Source organism: Enoplosus armatus, chromosome 23, assembly GCF_043641665.1.
Source record: "Enoplosus armatus isolate fEnoArm2 chromosome 23, fEnoArm2.hap1, whole genome shotgun sequence".
Taxonomy (NCBI): Eukaryota; Metazoa; Chordata; class Actinopteri; order Centrarchiformes; family Enoplosidae; genus Enoplosus; species Enoplosus armatus.
The window spans coordinates 1,302,659-1,322,500 of NC_092202.1; the positions used below are offsets into that span (position 1 = coordinate 1,302,659).

At 41.8% G+C, this 19,842-nt stretch overlaps 3 protein-coding genes across 3 annotated transcripts in view; 2 read left to right on the forward strand and 1 right to left on the reverse strand.

Annotated features, from left to right (window-relative positions):
• The window catches only part of LOC139305975 (butyrophilin-like protein 2), a 281,201-nt gene that overhangs the window by 14,275 nt on the left and 247,084 nt on the right, over positions 1–19,842 (forward strand). The window contains exon 3 of the mRNA XM_070929927.1: positions 16,263–16,640. Coding sequence (XP_070786028.1) covers positions 16,263–16,640 — 378 coding nt within the window. The remainder of the gene's footprint in view (positions 1–16,262; positions 16,641–19,842) is intronic.
• LOC139306161 (Fc receptor-like B) lies at positions 6,582–13,410 on the reverse strand. The gene is made up of 6 exons (XM_070930119.1): positions 13,380–13,410; positions 12,187–12,447; positions 11,799–12,050; positions 10,934–11,047; positions 9,483–9,554; positions 6,582–7,047 (listed from the first exon to the last, which is right to left on the reverse strand). The coding sequence occupies exons 1-6, from the start codon at positions 13,408–13,410 to the stop codon at positions 6,995–6,997; spliced, it is 783 nt and encodes a 260-aa protein (XP_070786220.1). The 3' UTR covers positions 6,582–6,994.
• LOC139305983 (low affinity immunoglobulin gamma Fc region receptor II-like) overlaps positions 18,838–19,842 on the forward strand; it is a 2,411-nt gene continuing 1,406 nt past the window's right edge. The window contains exons 1-3 of the mRNA XM_070929937.1: positions 18,838–18,868; positions 18,964–19,005; positions 19,674–19,842. The exon at positions 19,674–19,842 is cut by the window's right edge and continues 92 nt beyond it. Coding sequence (XP_070786038.1) covers positions 18,838–18,868; positions 18,964–19,005; positions 19,674–19,842 — 242 coding nt within the window. The remainder of the gene's footprint in view (positions 18,869–18,963; positions 19,006–19,673) is intronic.

Consider the following 19,842-nt stretch of genomic DNA (forward strand, 5'->3'; position numbering starts at 1 on the left):
CAGTGTGAATGTGTCATGTATATGCATGTATACGTTTCTCTTCCCCCTCTTGGCTATGTACCGAACATCATACACTTACATTTTCCTCTCGTGTTTGTTCACAGATTACAGTGTTGAAGTAAACATTTTAAGGACATGTGGCGTGTCCCCGGGGCTGGGAGTGGTGGGTTTCACAAATATCATGTTCCACACTGAGATGTACGTCTAGTTGTTCAAAATTATCTTTCAAGAACAATCTAAAATGTTGGGTTCAAACCCAACACAACCCTGAATGACTCCGATCTGTCTTTAAGTGTCTTTCCCATCCCTTCAAACCACGAACACACTGGCTAATCAATGCAACTCTAAACAAGACACTTGGCCAACAGTCTTCAGCCCTAATCAGAAGTTTATCCGCATGTCCTTTCTAACCTGGTGATGCTTGGAGCCCGGTGACGTAGTGACTAACTCTACTGTAACCTGTGAGCTAACTGTTAGCATCCGGAGTACAGCCGGATGCTGTGCACATTTGTTGACAAATACATTAATAAACTTTTATATCTGCAGTGTGAATGTGTCATGTATACGTTCGTATATGTTTGTTTCAATAACCAATTTCTCTCCCCGCTCTTGGCTATGTACTGAACATTTTCTTCGTTGTTTGTTCTTTCGGACAATTGTGTTGAAGTGAGTATTTTAAGGACGTGTGGTTTGTCCTCAGGGCATGAGCGGCGAGTTTAACTGTGTGAGGACTGGCCATCAGACACTGAGACGGAGGAGGAACGAGGTCATATCCACAGTGAGTTTCTGTCTCTGACAGTTTGTTTTAAGATATCAGAACAGGACAACCGTGAGCTGTCCACTTACTGTGTGCAGAAATCTGTAACTTGCTGCAGTCATCACAAGACAGAGGAGACAGACCATGAATGTGTTAAGAACATCAGACTGAGAGTGGACATTTCCACGGCTTACTGATGTAGTTACACTACGGGAGGAGTGAGGATTATGTATGCGTCTTGGAGAGACAGATGCATTTACACCTTTTCAACATCTGGATAGAATGCGTCTCAGATATCAGATAGCTGTCAGATCCACCCAAGACGCGTGACTTGCAAATGGGGTCAAAGAAAATACAGAAGTGACCTGATAAAGGAACATAAATTCCCTTTGTCAAATGTATTAAAATGCATAGAAAGTGATTTAAAATAGACTATAGAGCAGTCAGACCTGTCAATCAGGATAGAGACATTCGATTGTACTGAAAGCCATTCTAGGAGTTGGCTGTTCATTTTTTCCAGTAAGTACATTTACAAGCTAACTTTGTTAGCAGCTACTTTGCATGGCGTAGCCAGGAGCCAGGTGCAGTCAGGTTGCAGGTGTAGGTAGGCCTGAAGAGTGTCCTCTGGTTCTCATGTCCCCAGCTCCACCCTCTCATCCAAATATGTCACTTCTGGTTCCAAAAAACCAAGACGACGACAAAATGCCAAACTCAAGGTTTCTAAACGATAGTCCACAAACCAATGGGTGACGTCACGGAGGCTACGTCCACTTCTTTGATACAGTCTATGCCTTAGACACTAAACTGTGTCACATTTCCAGGCCATATTCCAGCTGTTTAGTACGGAGAGCCCATGCGACCAGCTGTGGTAACTGCAGCCCTGCTGCTGGGAGTTCTGCTGTGTGAAGTGGGGAGTACATGCGAGTACAACACAGATGCACTAGAGATTAAGAACAATTTCATGATGTTTAAGTTTTATTTAACATTAACATTCAACATCATTCAGTGTCAACACCCAACTCATCAACTGTAGGATTAACTGTACAGACATTCATGGTCTCCAGAGGATGAATCCTACTGAACATCACTTTGATGATACCTTACTTTCATCAGGTGGAATTTAAACATCAGCCATAGCCATACATTGTTCAGTGGTACTTGCATGCTAACACGCTAGATTAAGATGGTGAACATGGTGAAATGATAATTCACTGACACTGTATCTGGAGTTCAATGAAAACTCTATTCTGATTCAGCCTTCTCCCCCCCGCTGGACGACGGTAAGACGCTCAGCGCTCATGTGTTTTGTGTTTTCAGAGAGAGTACTACAACACTGATGGAACTGCGGTAGATTATACAAATTGGGCCCGTGGGATAAACCCAAACGAAGGTGAACGCTGCGTTGAATCCAGCTATAAGAGTAAGCAAATATAATGGTGTTTTGAATATGAAAAAAACCTGTCACGGTCACAGGTTGTTATTTGTCATTTTTAATTGGTTGCTAGGCTTCGAGAGGGCGGCTCTTAGCTGATATGAAGTGAAGAGAGTGGATACATGCCGAGGTGCTGCCCGTTATTAGCTGCTTCAGCCTTAAGACTTAATAACAAATCATTTGACCAGCACCAGCTGAGCCGGGACAACATGTCGGTAAAGTCACGCAGAGCGCTGACGGCTTCAGACCACCGCCATGGTTAAAGGGTGGATATATGTTGCAGTGAGAGGAGGGATCACTCTCTATGAGCTGCATGAGAGATGATGATGTTTTCCTGTTTTTCAGTGTGGGGTCGCTGGCGTAACACATGGTGCACACGCAAGAATCCCTATGTGTGCTCCACTTACATGTGATGCTCTCCAGCTGATGTTTGTGCTGCAGCTGGACTCTCGGCTTCGTGACGACCTCTGCGAACACGAGCTTTTACGTTTAGATTTAGATACATCTTCTTGTTTCATTTCTGTTGAACAATATTCAACAGTCCATCACGGTACATCGTACTGTACAGGCAGTATTCTTCACTGTGAACTGTGTATTGTCTTGTCTGAACTTTATCCCGGTCTGACGGCACCTGGAGGGATGGACAGAGACCTGGACTGTGACCCGGACCTGTCAGCCGCTCACTGTGTTCATGGGAACTAGTTGACCACAGTGAGCTGCAGCAGCTCCGTGGACAATGAGGTTTAACTGAAAACACTTAACAACGTGATGACTCTCAGGCAAGTTCTGGAGTTATAAGGAGTAGTATGAGTATGAGTCCTTTTCCTGTCATTTTGAGCAGATATATGGACGTTTATTAGCCACGGACATCGGAGATGAGGACATCCTCAGGGAGTGTAAGTCGCACTGAATCTAAAACTGTGAAACACTGTTTTTATAATTGAATAAATGCCGACATCTGTTCAAAGCCCGGATCCATTACTTTGAAAACTTAGAGCTCAAGCAAGTTTGCAAAACGTGTGATCAGTGAATCTTTATTGTTGGTGTCGTTCTGCAAGACCTTCATGACCTTCATGTGTTCCTGTGTTCGGTCAGGATGTGGTCTACAGGGGAACACCTGACACAAAGGAAGACAGACAACATCGAGACAAGATGGAGATCACGTCACTCTGCCTATTGCTCTGTAAGTAATTTGACTTTTAAATTATTATGCTCATCTACCAACTAGACCTTCAGTGACTTATCCTTTCTTATCAAACATCTGGAGTCCTTCATGGTTTATGTGTTGTTGTGATGTCAAAGCCAAACGTTGCGCCCTGATCTCACAGCAGTTTTAGCAAACTAGAAGGTGTGCACATCCAAATGTGTCACGTCAAGTTTTCTCGTATTTGAAGATGCTCTTGTGACCTCGGCCTGGTTGTTATAGTAGTTTATAGTTTATACTCTGCTGGGTTGTTAAGGACTCATTATCAGCCTCTCTCTGCTGCTACGATCCTCATCTACAATCTGACCAACGCGAAACCACATTATGAGAGCAGCGCAGACAGATGACACACGCTGATGTGGCGTCTCTGCTTCCATGTATTCTTCTTGCTCCCTCAGTGATGATGTAGAAGTGCCTCTTGTTGCGCTCTGTCTTTCGTTCATTACCATTTTTTTTTTAAACTTCTGTGAGATATTTGGATGAAAACCGAAGTGATTCTGTTTCGTGTTCGGTTGTTTTCTTCCTCACAGTCGGAGCTCAGCTTACGGGTGTCTCGACCACTCCTCCTCCTCCTCCTCCTCCTCCTCCTCTCATTTCTCTGCCCTGGCTGCTGTGTGCCATCCTGCAGGCCGTCCTCTTCACTCTCATATTCAAAGCGTGTATGAACATGTACTGGAGGTGGGCTCGAGGTAAGAACACTCCTGATAATCCTCCTAATAATAACAGGATATATTGATCTGTCGGCCTCCTGTACAAGGGTCAGAGGTCAGGGACAATATGTCAAGATGCTAGTGGTGAACTCTGTCAGCTAAACCCTTTCAGAGCATATAACATAAAAGAAACGAGGAGTTTGATATTCTTCTAAACTCTTCAACAACACGGTGCAGGCTGCGTACTGTTTCCTGGCTTAGTCTGGCTCTCTGTGGACTTCACTGGGCCTGATAATGCTGATCCTGACAACTGCTACCATAAAGCCGGTTGTTAACTGGCTCTGTTAGCTCTGAACGAGCAGCGTTCATGTGAAAGAGGCTGAGTTGTTCATTACAAGCAGCGTCAGAGCGATGAACTGAGATCAACAAGTGACATTTAATGAGGTGAAATCTAAACAATATGATCACGTAACCGAGAGGGAGTATTTCCAGCTTCTTGATTTAAATGTCAGGAGGTGATCAGCGAGCCGTTGCTCTGATGTGATCCTCTGAAGTTTAGCGACCAGGTTACCATGGTGATCGACCTCAAAAGTGAACCGACTCGAGATACCGGAAAACCAAGTCGAGCCAAAAGGGAACCAGCTAACCCACAAATCTCGCTTTGTGCTAAAGGCCCCCACTTGTGGCTAAAGAGGTGAAGTCAGCAGGCAGGAAGTGAAAGAAGAACAAAGATAAACGGTGGCGCGCCACACCTGAGCCCCCCCACCAGGTGCGGCGTCGTCGTGTACATCCTGAAATGAAAACGACTTTCTCTGCTCTGGTTCTCCTGCAGCTCGAGCTGAAGCTAAGATGAGAGCTTCTGATCATCTCGTACTGGAATGAAGAAGAAGAAGAAGAAGAAGAAGATTTTTTTATCATCTCTATAATAACATGATGCTTTTATTTAATGATCATTCTGCACGCAGTCGGCCATGTTTAAAAGATCATTCTGGTTCTTGAGTTTTATGTTTAAACAGCCAAAAAGGTGACAAACGTCAAACTGTCAATAAGCTTGATGCTATATACATTATGTCACCTTCATGTTTGTGTGTAACAACTGAGATAGAAATAAATGAACCTTCATGTTTTATAGTTGTTTGATTGTCTTTAAGTGAAGAGGCTCCGTTATTCTGGGCTGATCTCAGATGTTTGGTGACATACATTTCATACATAATAACAACAAGACAGACCTTTGAAATGAAGCAGTCACAATCACAGATGTTGTCATTTTGTGATTGTACGCTGAATTAACAACAAAACCAAATACACAGGCAGAAAAAGGCAGCAGTCTTTGCTCCTAAACAGTAAGAATATCCCAATATATTGAAATTTTAAAGAATATTTTTATTCGTTTGTCTTTCCTGGTTTTTGATCTTGTTCTTTTGTTTTCTTTCTCTTTTTTATTTGCATTAAAGCCTTTATTTTACAAAATATGGGTGATTTCAACAGGTTCACTTCAACTTTGACTCAGCTCTTTCAAGACAAGTGCAACACCAAGAACTGGCCAGCAGATGTCACCGTGTTGACACTTTCAAACGCTTCGATATAATGACAGCTGTTGAACACATAGATCTGAACCACCTATTCCCTCCCAGACCCTTTAAATTAGATGGTTTATGGGTAAACTGGAGTGTGATACACTCTCATCCACACAACGACAAGGCTGGAGTACCCAGACCCTCAGTGGTCCTGAAGTCTCCAGGGTCACCGTGGGGTATTTCATTAATTTAGTTTAATTGAATGTTGTTTGTTCACTCTGTATGTGTCACCAGAGGACATCACAAACTGAAATGATAAGTGCTTTAAGGCTGTTTTATCACCTGATCTCAAGGCCCCACCTTGTTGAAAACGTTAAAGGCCTTTAATGTTTCAGTTTATGTTGTGCTCACATGCTGCTCCCCCCAGGGAGTTAATGTGAAACTCACACAGACGAAGGGGAAAACACAGAACATGCAAACTAAGTCATGCTAACATGCTCACAATGCCAACGCTAACATGTTGATGTTCAGCGGGTATAATGAACTAAATTTCACAGCAATATATCCAATAGCTGCTGAGACACTTCAATAAAGAGCAGAAATATCAACCTGTGGGTGGCGCTAGAGGAAAAGTGAAGCCTGACGTGTTCCTCTTTGTGTGAAGTTGTTTGTGTGGAGATGGATGATGAAGTAGTGACATTCAAAGACCAGAGCTGGACTACGAGGATGCTGCCGGGTTCTTCCTGGTGATGATGAGATTACAGTCACCAGGCACCACTGAGGGAAACCTGGCAGGGAGTTTTTATGGAACTTAAAATCCTGTTTCCTCAGTGTGCTTCATGATGAGTGAGCAGTATTATGTGTATTTTATGATTGTCAAATACATATATCTGTCTAGTTCACTTTCAAAGTAGTAGTAATGTTTGAAAAGGGGCTGTTGATTTGATGATGTCTGCACTTCTGGGTTAAAAGCAGGTTAAACATGGTCGAAAGGTGTTCTATTTTACATATAACCTTTATTTAAACAGCATTTGAATGACATGAATATCATAAATACAGGTTGAAAATATGATTTATCCAACGTCACTGCTTACTCAGTATTGAGTCTGTGTGTAGCCTCAAGCGTAGAAGGAGTTCCCTGTGGCTGACGTCAAAAAGTGAAGTACATGGAATGAGGAGGAACCAGTTTCGTCATTTAATTTGAATATCTGTACAGAAACTCAGTATAGAAAACTCCAAATCAAGGTAAACAGATGGTCTCAGTGTTTCGTTTCATGGGATTTCTTTCTTGTTCGGGTCATTAAGTTCGTGGGGGGGGAAATTACTAAAACAGTCACTGAACTTTTTATACAATGAAGCTGAAACTTCCTGTTTCCTGTAAAAACACGTGGAAGATTTCTCAAGTTTGATCCGTACATTTGCTGTGGTGTCCTGTCAGGAGTTTCCAGGATTGACCTTTAAGTAGACGGTCGGTGCAGCACCTCTATCTGTGGAGGAAGGACGACAGTGATGAGGTGGAGAAAATAACAGAAAAACTAATGTGTTTCACCATTCGTGACTGTCCTTTTAGTTGTGACACACAGATCCACATTTTACAGCCAAAAGAAGGAATTAAAAGAAATGTTGCATCCGGTAATGAAGTGAAACTCTCTCTGCCCCTTAAAGACCAAATACTTTGAAGTGTTTGTACTTTAAAACCATGATTAACCGTCTTCCCTGTGACAATGCATGAAAGTTAGGATTCTGCTCTGATCCTTTATTTAAGTAACTGTATTAGCAACACAAAGGAAACACACCGGAACACATCAGAACACACCAGAAACACCGGGAAACACCGGAACACACCAGAACACACCAGAAACACCGGGAAACACCGGGAAACACCAGAACACACCAGAAACACCGGGAAACACCGGAACATACTGGAACCTGCGAACTCGTGTTTTATTTGCTCTGGCCCCCTCCGGACCAATCACAACCGTTTGTCTAATGCGGGGCGGGTTTAAGCGCCATTGAGGCATTTTCGTAAACAACCAAGATGGCTGCCGCTGATCTGGAACATTGTGAGTTTTAAACTGGACGGTCGTTGACGTGACGTACAGATGGTGAGTGTTGGCTTCTGAATCATGTCCTGCCAAACGTCTGAGTATCATGTTGAACTACAAGCCTTATGAACTGGATGTTGGAACTAGCTACCTAGCCTAGCAGCCTACCGCTACGTCACAGGTTTCGTTGCTCTGATTGGTTGTAGCGTCCAGAGGCAGTTTGGTGCGCCCGTTGAAAACTTCCCCCTGGAAATCGAAAATGAACTGAGAGGTTCCAGTCTAATTCGCATATGTGAGTTGGTGTGGTGATGCCGGGCTAGAATACTTAAATAAAAGTACGGCATTATCAAAAGTAAAAGTACTCTCCATGCAGAATTTTAATGTATCTTGAGCTCATTTTAAAAGTAACACCAGGGTCAGAATCTGTAATGTTAATGAGGCATTTCTTCATAATAACATCTGTTAATGACTTAATATCATCATCAATACAACAAATGTTTATTATGTAAGTGCTCTGAACTGATGAGAGGAGCAAATAGTGCACAAGATAAGAACGCTCATGTGTCCAAAATGAGATGGATCAATATTTTTATTGATCAATCCTATTGATGCTAATAAGACATACTACTGATACCTCTACTTTATGTAATGTGACAGTTCAGTATGTGCCGGTTGGATCGCTTTTAATGAGAAGAAACTTTCTAAAACACCTCTTTACTGTTCTTCACACTCACATGTGACTGAACTAACCAATCAGAAGCTAGGAGGAATTAGTCTCAGGCAAATGTGAGGAAAACCACAGAGGAAGAATCCTAAGAATAAAGAGTATTTAAACTGCTTTAAAGCTGCTGATGAAAATATTATTGTTATTATTATAACGTGTAAATAAACTGTAAATATATTTTCAGTAAATAAACTAAAATAAATAAATTAAATTCACTTCTAAACTTTACATTTATATACAGTTGGATAGTTTAAACTGTAACAATGCATCATCATTTCTAAGATAATAATATATTTTTTATAAAAAGTGCAGCTGATTCATCTGTTATCAAGCCAATCAACAGGCGTTTGTAAGCACATATCAGTCCCAGGTTCACCAGGCCCCTAATGGCCTATATATACATATGGAACTGATACAATAATTAGCCACTAAGTAGAAGTATAAAGTAGCATAAAATGGAAATGCTAAATAATGTATTTAACTCAATGTATTGAGTTACTTTCAACCACTGTAAAATATTGTTTTAAATTAATACATGCACTTAATACACAGTGAGCTACATTCTCCAGAGGGTTTCTTTTTAATAAATTAAAATAAAAAACAGATTAGGTATTTAAAGACAGGTGCGTGAGAAGATAGTCTGTAGCCTGTTTTTGGCTGTTTGTTTTACAGTCATAATCTTTGTCCCTCCACATACCATCCATCTATGTCACTGTGTCATGTGTCTTTATCACATTCATGTCTTCACTACAAATACCTTACAACTCATTCAAAGTTAAAAATAGAAACTCGGTCAGCCAGAGATTAGAAAGTTAGTGACTCAGAGTATCTGCTGTCTGGAGGGCTGAAGTCCAGGGGGGCGGAGCTATGACCTCGTGCCAGCTGTTTAGGCTGATGTCATGAGTTGGACCAATAAGAGCACCATAAAAGGACAGAACTTCCGTCTCCAGGCAACAGCAAACACACACAGCCCTGAAGTGTGTTACCAAACGCATTCATGCAACCACTGTTTCAACGTCTAAAAACTGAAGTCTGATGTACTTTTACTTCAAAATCTCATATGAATATTTGAACATTTTTGTTTCTTTCTACATCTTTTACTGTTTCTGGGAAGAAGGTCTTTAACAATGTATGTGAGTGTGCTTTTGTTTACCTCTGATCCTATTCGGCTGCGCTTCCTGTGTGATGGTAACGTTGGTGTACGAGACATCAGAGTCGACTTTACCTGCAGCACAACACTTCTCTCTGTTACACACCAGCTGGATTTCAACATTTAATTCTAATCAAACAGAAAACCTGACATGAAACAGAAACTTGCTGCTGAAAACAAAAACTGGACCAGGTCTGAATCAAGCAACCAATCAGGGTAATCAGGGGTTCTGTGTTCTGATCCACGCTCCAATCCAGAAGGCAGAACCTTCTGTAGAAGCCCTTGTTTGTACAGAGTCGATGTGATTGGCCATTTACATGCTAGCTAACCCTGATTGGTTGTTTGATTCAGACCTGGTCCAAATTTTAAAAGAATAAATACAAAGGGGGCGGGTGCTCGCAGACACACATTTTTTTAAAGCAGCCCTTCAATTAGATGTTAGTGTTAGTGACATGCAATGGTCAAAATTAGTTATTTCAACTGAAATTATTATTCAATAATATTGCCTACTGTAGCTTTAATGTTTAGGCTCTGAAGGCGTCTTTGAGTTTGAGTATGGATCCTGCAGGACGGAGGCCCACAGGGGTCATAGGAGAAATATTGATGATTAAGGAAACAGCAGATTGTTGGTGAGCTACCAGTTTAAAGCTACTGGTTTAAAGATCAGAATCTGTGGGACACAAAGCGAACTACAAACTAGCTCTTTACTTGAAGGGTGTCGCTGCTGGCAGGTCGCCCTCCTCGTAGTTCACATCCGGTCATGAAGTTGAATCTACGGGAACGGTTTACTGATCTGTTCCCTCACTTTAGTAATGCGTTCACACAGATTTCCATATGAATATTCTTCTACCATATGACCCCTGGAGGCCTCCGTACTGCAGCCTGTGAGCAAAAAATTAATTCATCACAATGAAGACAAAAAAAGTTCTTCATTTCTTGAATTGTCAGCCTTCGATCTGTTTGTGTCAAGTTTCCAAACATGTGATGTAAACCTGCTGGACGAACGCCCACTGATGAGAGATGCTCTATTTAAAATGAATTGTAAAACTTAATGGAAAGTATTTTTGTTTTATCTTTGACATTGCAGTCATAGTTACGTCGGTGGAGACACTCCCAGTTAAAATTAGACATTTGTTGTTGTTTGAAACGCAACTATTCAAACCTCAGACGCACATTCAATTTTTGTTTGACAAAAGAAAAGGTCAAGGTCCACTTACTAGCTTATTCTGGAGCTTCTGACTGTATCTCATGGCCTTCCTCTGCAGAATGAATTTGCTCTGTTGTCACGAAGATAGCTCAGGAAAAAGCCAGTAAGTGGACCTTGAGTTAAGACCTACTTATTTCATACCAACTGTTTCCAAGTTCAACACATTGTCAGTGTGCGGCCTCGAGAGAAGCAACGCTGAAACAACAGGATGCAGAATGTCATTTAATTGACATGAAAGCAGGCTGACCTTTGTGGCTCCTCCAGAGGCAGAGCAGCATCAGTGAGACCAGCAAGAGGCAGACGACCGCGACAGGAAGTAGAATGCTTACGAGGGGGGATTTAGGCAGCTCAGGATGCCCTGCTTCAAAACATAAAACAGGTTGACCTCAATGCAATAAAACAACACATTGTCTACATGGCTGGAGGCTTTGTGCTCAATATTTAAAATCTATTCATCTATTTTCTGGTAAGACAGCGAACCAGCACATCTCCCAAGATGTTGGAATATTCCTTGAAAGTAGAGAGTGCTCTGTTTTTTTATAATCGTGGAACCAAATTCAGTAGTTGTACCTTGTTAATCTGCCCTCCATCTTTCTCAGTGTTTGACCTTTCATCTTGAAGAGACACTCCTGATGAAAACCAAATAACTGCAGTTGTATTTTAAAGAATAAAGAAATGGCTAAAGACCCAGAAGTTGATGATACAAATATTTAATAAACTGAACTCATTGTCCTGTTAGCGACTGAGCTAACAAGCTCGCTAGACAACAGTTTGCTAGCCCAGTAGCTCGGGGAGCTTTTATTCTATCTTCAATAACTCTTTATTGAATGAAATGGTGTCCTGAGAACAGAAGGCCAAAGGGGGGAGTAGACTGCAGAGAGACCAGAAAGAGGCTCAGGGAGCTAGCATGCCAGCTACAGTAGTTCACCAACCAGCCCTGAAGGTAGTCAAAATAAGCAACAATCAAATATAAAGTCACGTTTGATTGACATCATCCTACGCCAACTGACACACTTTAAATCAGTGAGGAAAGAAAGAAATCTCTCATGTGAAATAACCACCTCATTGTTCACAGTAAACTAAGTTTTCAGGGCCTTTAGTGATGGTCTCACCTCTGACAGTCAGCCAGCTGTCTGGTGAAGCTCCAGATCCTGGGATGCTGCACCTGTAGAGTCCTTCATCAGACTTGGAAACACCGTGGAGGGTCATGTCTCCTGCAGAGCTGCTCCTGATGAGAAGTCCATCTTTGTAGAAATCAGCGGTGAGACTGGAGGAGGAGGAAGGCGTCCTGTTTGTGCAGCGCAGAGTCACATCGTCTCCCTCCGTCACAGGAAGACCAGGACTCTCCAGGATCACAGAGCCCCCTGAGTGACAGATCATGATCATTTACAAGACCAGTGTAACGCCTCAGCTATGGAAACCACAAACCCTTGTGTCCAGTCTCTCACAGGAGGACGTAACAAGGTGAAACACTACATCAGTATTTTAGTTTAAACCCACTTGTCACAGTGATGCTGACGGCTTTGCTGCACTCTCCTGCTGCAGACTCACACCAGTACACTCCAGTGTCTGATGGGTAAAGGTCTTCGAAGATGTAGTAGGATTCATTTATTCTATTCCAGAACATGTGAGACTCTTTTATGATACGGGATGTGTTCCTCTTAATTCTCCACCCTGAAGAGTTTCCCTGCAGCTCACAGCTCAGAGAGACGGACTCGTACTGGAAGAACTGGGATCTGTTGGGAAGGACTCTCAGAGCGGCTGCAAGACAAAGTGAGGTTTTTATCATTAATACACCTCAAGCAAATAGAAGACTGTGGACAAGCAGGAGGACACGGCTGATGTGTGCACACAGAATTTAGTTGTTTCCTTGTTTCACTGCGGATGTTATTTTGAACAATAAGTGAGTTGATTCAAGCTGCTCGAAACTTCTCTGCAACCTTCATTTGAAAACCTACATTCATTGTTTGTGGTCGACAGGAAGCTGTGAAGTTATTTGACATTAATAACAACAAACGACGACAAAGGCGAAAGTCGATAGCATCTGCAGCTGCAGGGCGCTACAGCACATCTGCACAGAAGGTGCAATGAAAGCTTCACGTCGCCACCATCAAAGACCGAACATATAAAAGCAGCTGCTGTCAGAGTGAAGCCACGATAAGAGAAACCAACATGTTCTGCAGATGAATATCTGACTGTGGAGGGACGGAGATTGCTTTCTAATTCATCTGTGTGCCCTCTAAGGTGACATAGCAGTAATTAGTATTTACCTGGTAGTTGTGAGTAATTATTATTACAAAAGGTTACCTGCAGTTAATACAATGAAGTAATGCAGTATTAGTAGTAACTGCCTGCGTTGCATGAGACCATTTCAGGTGATTAGTGGTACATCATTTAGCAAGTCCTGAGAAACAACATAGTTAAATGCATGTATTAGTAAGTAATTATTATGTATTTGATAAGTAATTTGTTGTAAAAGAACTATTGTAAACTTCCAAAATAATACTCATCTAATTAATAATCATCATGATAATAAATAGAAATGTCATCAGATCAGGCTTTAATCTTTCAATGTGGCCACAGAACATTCAGCAGAAAGAGATACCCACATTAAAACTGCTCAGAAACAAGGACGTGGTTCACGTCTTAGAACCAAATCAGAGATTACTCAAACACACACACACTGTACTCACCAACGACAGCGCAGAGTGTTGTTATCGCCATGCTGCTGGCTGGCTGACTGGTGGGGGGCTGTATCACACCTCAGGATGGTGTCTATGTCACAGAGGCCACAGCTTCCTGCCGTAAAGTTCTTCTTTAACTCCTCCAATGTCAAAGGTTTGTGACCATGGCCTCTAAATCTGCAAAAACACACAAAGACATGCTGATCTTTTTCAAATCTTCCTGTTGCTCTTGTGGCTTTGCACGAGGATGAAGTGCGCACGAGAGTTATGGCAGTTTATGAATAAATGGACTCTTCTTATTTGGTGTGTACAAAACTTTAGTCCCTCCTTTTATATACATATATGTACCTAAAAAGGATACATGATGCCACACATGCACACACACATATATAAATATACAATATATATATATATATATATATATATATATATATGTAATTGTCATTTATTGATTACAGCACAAATTAAAGAAAGAATTCTAAACATTCTCCCAGTTTCTGCTTTTCTCTGTTTTACGTTGTTGTTGATTAAATATCTTTGAGTTTTGGATTGTCGCTCAGAAAAAAGTTACACATTCAATTGTATTGTAAATATGACAATGATTTGCAGTGCTTGTGGGGACTTCCCTGTTGCCTCTCAGTCCATGTGGGGTTTCCAGTGGTGTGAAGTTTCGTTCAGTTTGGGAGATTAAAATAAATATATAAGTGAAGAGTAAAACTACGTCACTGCAAATCATAGATTTTGAAAATACAGGTTATCATGATTTTATTCATGAAAAATGTGTTAATTTGGTTCACCCAAAAAGATCTTTACTTTACTAAACTTGCTGAGTCACAAAAGAGATGCTGACTCACACATGAATTCATTTAAAGTGATCACGTGAGAGAGAAGTGGAAAGAAAAACATAGATTTGGGTTAAAGTCCAGTTACATAATAATAATTACATAAATAAAGCATATTTTGGTCTGTAAAAAGTATAACTTTTATAAGTAGAAGCATGGTAATACGTATTGTCATAGAATCAGATTTCCTTTCATTTCCAGTAAGGTTGGATTTTCAGGGAATTTGACTTGGTGGTTTGCTCTCAATTAATGTTAAGGAATACAAAACATGATGAAAAGCGGGCTCTCTGTAACAAACACAAGCTATACGTTATATTAACGTACATCACCCCTGTCCCCACTGCGTTACATTAACGCACTCACCCCCTACTGGACACTTTATCTGGACACTTTACTTTATTCTGGTCACTGCACTGTTTGTTATTTATCTTATCTTATTTTTATTTTTATTCTTATTCTTATTTTAGCTTTTATATTCTACTTATTTGTTATCAAAACAATAGCACCTTCAGACCACAGCAAATTCCTTGTAATGTATGTTACTTGGCAATAAACAGTTTCTGATTCTGATTCTGATTCTGATTCTGATCATGAATGGTCCCTAATCGAGCTCAATTAGGAGTCAGGCTTTACGTTTTCAAGGCAGTTTTATGTACTGTTAGCTTCCCTGTGTACTGTTATGTACTCTGAAGTATTGTCATGTACTAATGTAAGGAAAATTGCATTGTTTTGTTGGTTCAATAAACCAAAAAAACAGCAACCATGGAAACAGCCATTATAAAAAAACAAAAGAAAATAGTGACGTAGGGCGCGTCACTGACCCGTGTCACTGACGGGCCAATCACAGCACAGATACAGATAGCATAAAACCGAAACGGAAATGCCGGCTTGACTCAGTCGTTCAGCCCCAGGAGAGACAGCAGGCGGCACGTTCGGATCTTCGGCTTGCTGTCGGGTATTTTCATGGTTCACTTCGTGGACTTCGTGTTCGGCTTTTCTCTCTGGACGTTCGCCGTACGGTTTACTACGGTAACGTCCGCCCGGACGCCCGTTGAAGGTAAGTTCATATGTTTCGCAGCTGTTAGCTAGTTAGCTTTCCTTTCTTTCTTTCATTTATTCCAGATTCAGTTCACAGACTGTGTCCGAACATGTCCTGGTGGCAGGTTTAGTCAGAGTCCACATCGGTCGTGTGGATTGAAACAGTCAGTGTGACTTCGTGGTAACTTTCGAGGCTCAGAGGATACCACTCATGATGACTGTTAGTGATGATTCAATAACTGACTCACAGAAGTCATCACGTGTCTTTCTTCTTGACTGAGGGGGGGGGCTTTGAAGTTACTGGTACAGTATCAGACATCTGTCTGCTGCCAACAGTTTGAAGTAGTTTGACTAAGGAAAGGCGGCATGTTGCGGCTTTTTTTCAAATTATTTGGGACACATCCAACCTGCTGATAAGCAGGATGTTTTAACTGACATCAGGAAACATGAGGCCAGCATTCTGCCAGATACCAGGATACAACTGTCGTTCCAGTGTGAGACTTACCTCTTTCAAGGTTCTACATGTTACATTTTGAACATTAATATGTGCTATGTAAAGATATAGTGGAGTAATGGCGTCCTGAGCAGAGAACAAAGTCACACTCCCTCTGTGTGTGTTAAAGAGACAAAGAAAAATGTAAAAGCGAGATGATGGAGTTCAGTACGAAGCGTTTATCGCAGACAGTTTGTTGTGGTCTGCTCCAGTGGTTCTGACTATCGTGTATATAGTAACCTTAAAGACATGAACTTGGCCCTCAGGAAACTGTAATTAGCATTTTTTACAGTTTTCTAGACCCAATGATTCATCAAGAAAAGAACTGGCGGCTTAATCAAAATACAGTTATTAGTCCTGGAAATGTTGGTATGAATTTACAGAAAAGAAAAATTATATACAAGTAGAATAATCGTTGACTTAATATCTTTGCTGCTGTTAATCATAAAGTTTTCAAAATACAGCAAATCAGATTCTCTCCCTTTTCAGAGGGTTTCAACTCTAACCTCTATTTTCCAGTTGAGCCTCAGTTGATTGGGTCCCTTCAGGCAATCATCGCTGCCCCAGGTGATGATGTCATCCTGCCCTGCCACGTGGAGCCCAGTTTCAACGTAGAGGGGCTGACGGTGGAGTGGTCGAAGCCCGATCTCAAGCCTGACCCCTCAGATCGGCTGAGCCGGGTCGAGTACGTGCACCTTTACAGAGGCCGGAGCGAAGACCCGGACATGAAGATTCAGTCGTACGTCAAGAGGACGGAGCTGTTCGCAGACGGCCTGAAACGTGGAAACGTATCGCTCAAGATCAAGAACGTGACGCTGGCAGATGTAGGGAGGTACAGATGTTTCATCCCGAAGTTAAAGAGCAAAGTGAAGGATTCAGTAGTTCAGCTTGTTGTCGGTGAGTTTGTTTGGATGTTTGCAACACAATCTATTGTTTTGTCTCTACATATTTGTTTCTTTTTACTGTTGTGCTGTAAATCATTGCAAATGTTTTTTTCAGAACCAAAGTCTGTTAAAACCTGGACGACGGAGACGCCGCTGCATCCCTGGACCCCCCAAACTGCAGCTCCGCAGGAGGAGGCGGATGTCGAAGGTGAGAAACATCTTCAAATGATTAGTGCTTTGGATTTAACCAGCCGCTGAATCCCGCTCATGTTCCTGTATCTGTTGTGGTCCACTTCCTGTAACTTTTGTCTCTGTTTGCCTTTTTTTCACAGCAGGTGGTCGAACCAATCGGAGCGCTTTCATCTCGGCTGTGGTGGTGGTGGTCGTCCTGGTAACCCTGGGGGCGACAGTCGCATATTTACTTAGACACAAGTGTCAAAAACAAAATGTAAGTTGGAAGGAAACCAAACATTTTCTTCTTCTTCTTGTGTAAATCTTACCGGGCTTTTTTTAGGAGACAGTTGTTGTTATTGGTGATAAACTTTTGTCTCTATTGTCCCTCCAGTTACTGAAGGATGATGTCTGCCCAAACAAACTACTTCCAGTCTAGGTGCCTTGCTCAAAGGCACATGGTAGTTAATGAGATGAGAGCGTTGCACACTTCCTCTTGGATTATATTTTTATTTCACGTGCAAAATCTACAGCGACGCCTATTAAAGCGGATGGATTTTCTTCCTGAACACGTTCGGTTTAGACTTTGAGAAGGACAGCCTGCAGAGGAACTGAGTCCTCAACACAAGACCAGCAGCAGCATCGCTTTGCATCTGCATGAGACACTTTTTTCTCTATTAAGAGAAAGACGCCAGCATCACTGTGATTATCGTTCACCTGTAGATGACCGCTGTGTCACCTGACCTCAAAGGGACACGAGATGGACGAAAAGAGGACAAAGGTTTGATTTCTTTACCCGGAGGAGGATAACTGTGTTGAGCTGACCTGAAGTACATAACTGTTGACTGTAGTAGACGGTAGACTGTTTGTTTGAAAAAATGTTTTCTTTGGTGTTGAGCATTAAAGGACCTCTTGCACTTTGAATTAGTAAGAATTACATCTTGTGTTATGAAGAAAAAAAATCTCAATGGGATTAAATGGAAGTATGTTTGTTGCATTCTGTTTTAGGGATATTCTGATGTGCTACAGTACGTTTAAGTTACTTAGAGTATTTCTACAGTTTGTTTATTGTTCTCAAGTGTTACACCATGTGATGTGATTACAAGCAGACAAATAAGTCTCATTTCAAATGACAACAGTGTGACTTTCATTGTCTGAGCGTCATCAGGGCTGCTTCTCAGTGTGCATCATAGATTGGTCTACATGCTACCCCCCCCCCCCCCCCCCCCCCCCAGAGCTGGACTTAATATGAAGGGGGACCCTCAACTCTCTCACTAAAAGATAAAACAGTTCAAGAAACTCGCTTTTTTTGTTATTTCTGTTCTGTAAATTCTATTATGTTGTTATTTGTGTTTGTTTGTGTTCAGCTTGTTTGATATTTACTTGTTTTGCTATATGAATAAATCTTGACTAACTTAAATGGAATATATTCTATATTCTGAGCATCTTGAGATACTTTCGGGGCCTCGTCAGGTTTGCTTCTCTCAGTCACAGCTTTGAAACTGGAAACTTTGTCGTGCTGTGTGGCTCCCTCTAGTGTTGCAGAGGTGACCCTGACCAGTCAAAGCAAACATACAACATGTAATGAAGTCAGGCTTTGGGCTGTTAGAGCTACATGAAGCACAGTGACTTCTAAAACGAGTCTGAGTGAGAAACGTTACAAAGAACATTTAAAAAGGGTCAAAGGAATGAGCCGATATCAGTGATGTGTTGTTTCTGCAGAATTTAAAGGCAGCATGGTTCAAGGTCTTAGTGGACTGATTCAAGTGATCGAAGGCGTTTTTCTTTTCACTGTTGAACAACAAAATACTTGCACGTGACGGCAGGCTGTTCTGTATCACCACGCTCGACTGTCTCCTGATTCTTTTAGCTTCACCAAAGTGGGACGTTACATATTCTACAGCTTCTCTGTTAAAAGAGGGTGGAGGAAGTTGGTTTCCCAGAAGCAGTCTCTTATGTATCACCGGCCTCACGGTGGGTTTGTGTCACAGAGGAAGTGGTGAACAGACCATGTATAAGTCAGTCAGCAGCGAGACGGGATGAGGATCTCGGTGTTTTATCTCAGCCTGCGTGAGTAAACATGCCTCCATTACGTCTCACATATACATCTAATCGGCTCAAACTATTTCCTGGACATCCTCTTCTTTGTCTCTCTGCTGTTTCAGGTGTGTTTCATACGCTCGCCTCGTCTGACACCAAACAAGAAGGTAATGAGCTCTTTATGGTATTCTGTCTGTGAGGCTTTTATTTCCCCAAAATATAAAAACTGCCGAGAAGTCCAGCAGGAGATGTGGAAAGGCAATGCACTGCGACGTGAGAGAACAAAGGGAGCGTGTCGTCGTCACCTGTTTGACTGCCACAACTCTTGGGCACTAATACTAATGCTGCACTGTATTAACCACAGGGAGCCTTTTGGTAATAATAACTACTAAATAACTATTATGTTACCACAAAGGGTACACACATCTGTACATCTCCGTCCCTCCACAGTCAGATATTCATCTGCAGAACATGTTGGTTTCTCTTATCGTGGCTTCACTCTGACAGCAGCTGCTTTTATATGTTCGGTCTTTGATGGTGGCGACCTGTGAAGCTTTCATTGCACCTTCTGTGCACATGTGCTGTAGCGCCCTGCAGCTGCAGATGCTATCGACTTTCGCCTTTGTCGTCGTTTGTTGCTTTTAATGTCAATGAAGGTTGCAGAGAAGTTTCGAGCAGCTTGAATCAACTCACTTATTGTTCAAAATAACATCCGCAGTGAAACAAGGAAACAACTAAATTCTGTGTGCACACATCAGCCGTGTCCTCCTGCTTGTCCACAGTCTTCTATTTGCTTGAGGTGTATTAATGATAAAAACCTCACTTTGTCTTGCAGCCGCTCTGAGAGTCCTTCCCAACAGATCCCAGTTCTTCCAGTACGAGTCCGTCTCTCTGAGCTGTGAGCTGCAGGGAAACTCTTCAGGGTGGAGAGTTAAGAGGAACACATCCAGTATCATAAAAGAGTCTCACATGTTCTGGAATAGAATAAATGAATCCTACTACAT

Coding starts and splice junctions, on each gene's coding strand:
- LOC139306161 (XM_070930119.1), bottom strand. CDS start 13,410: ATGGCGATAACAACACTCTGCGCTGTCGTTG. Junction 12,448..13,379: donor AACACTCTGCGCTGTCGTTG/GTGAGTACAGTG, acceptor TTTGTCTTGCAG/CCGCTCTGAGAGTCCTTCCC. Junction 11,048..11,798: donor CAGCTGGCTGACTGTCAGAG/GTGAGACCATCA, acceptor TATGTTTTGAAG/CAGGGCATCCTGAGCTGCCT.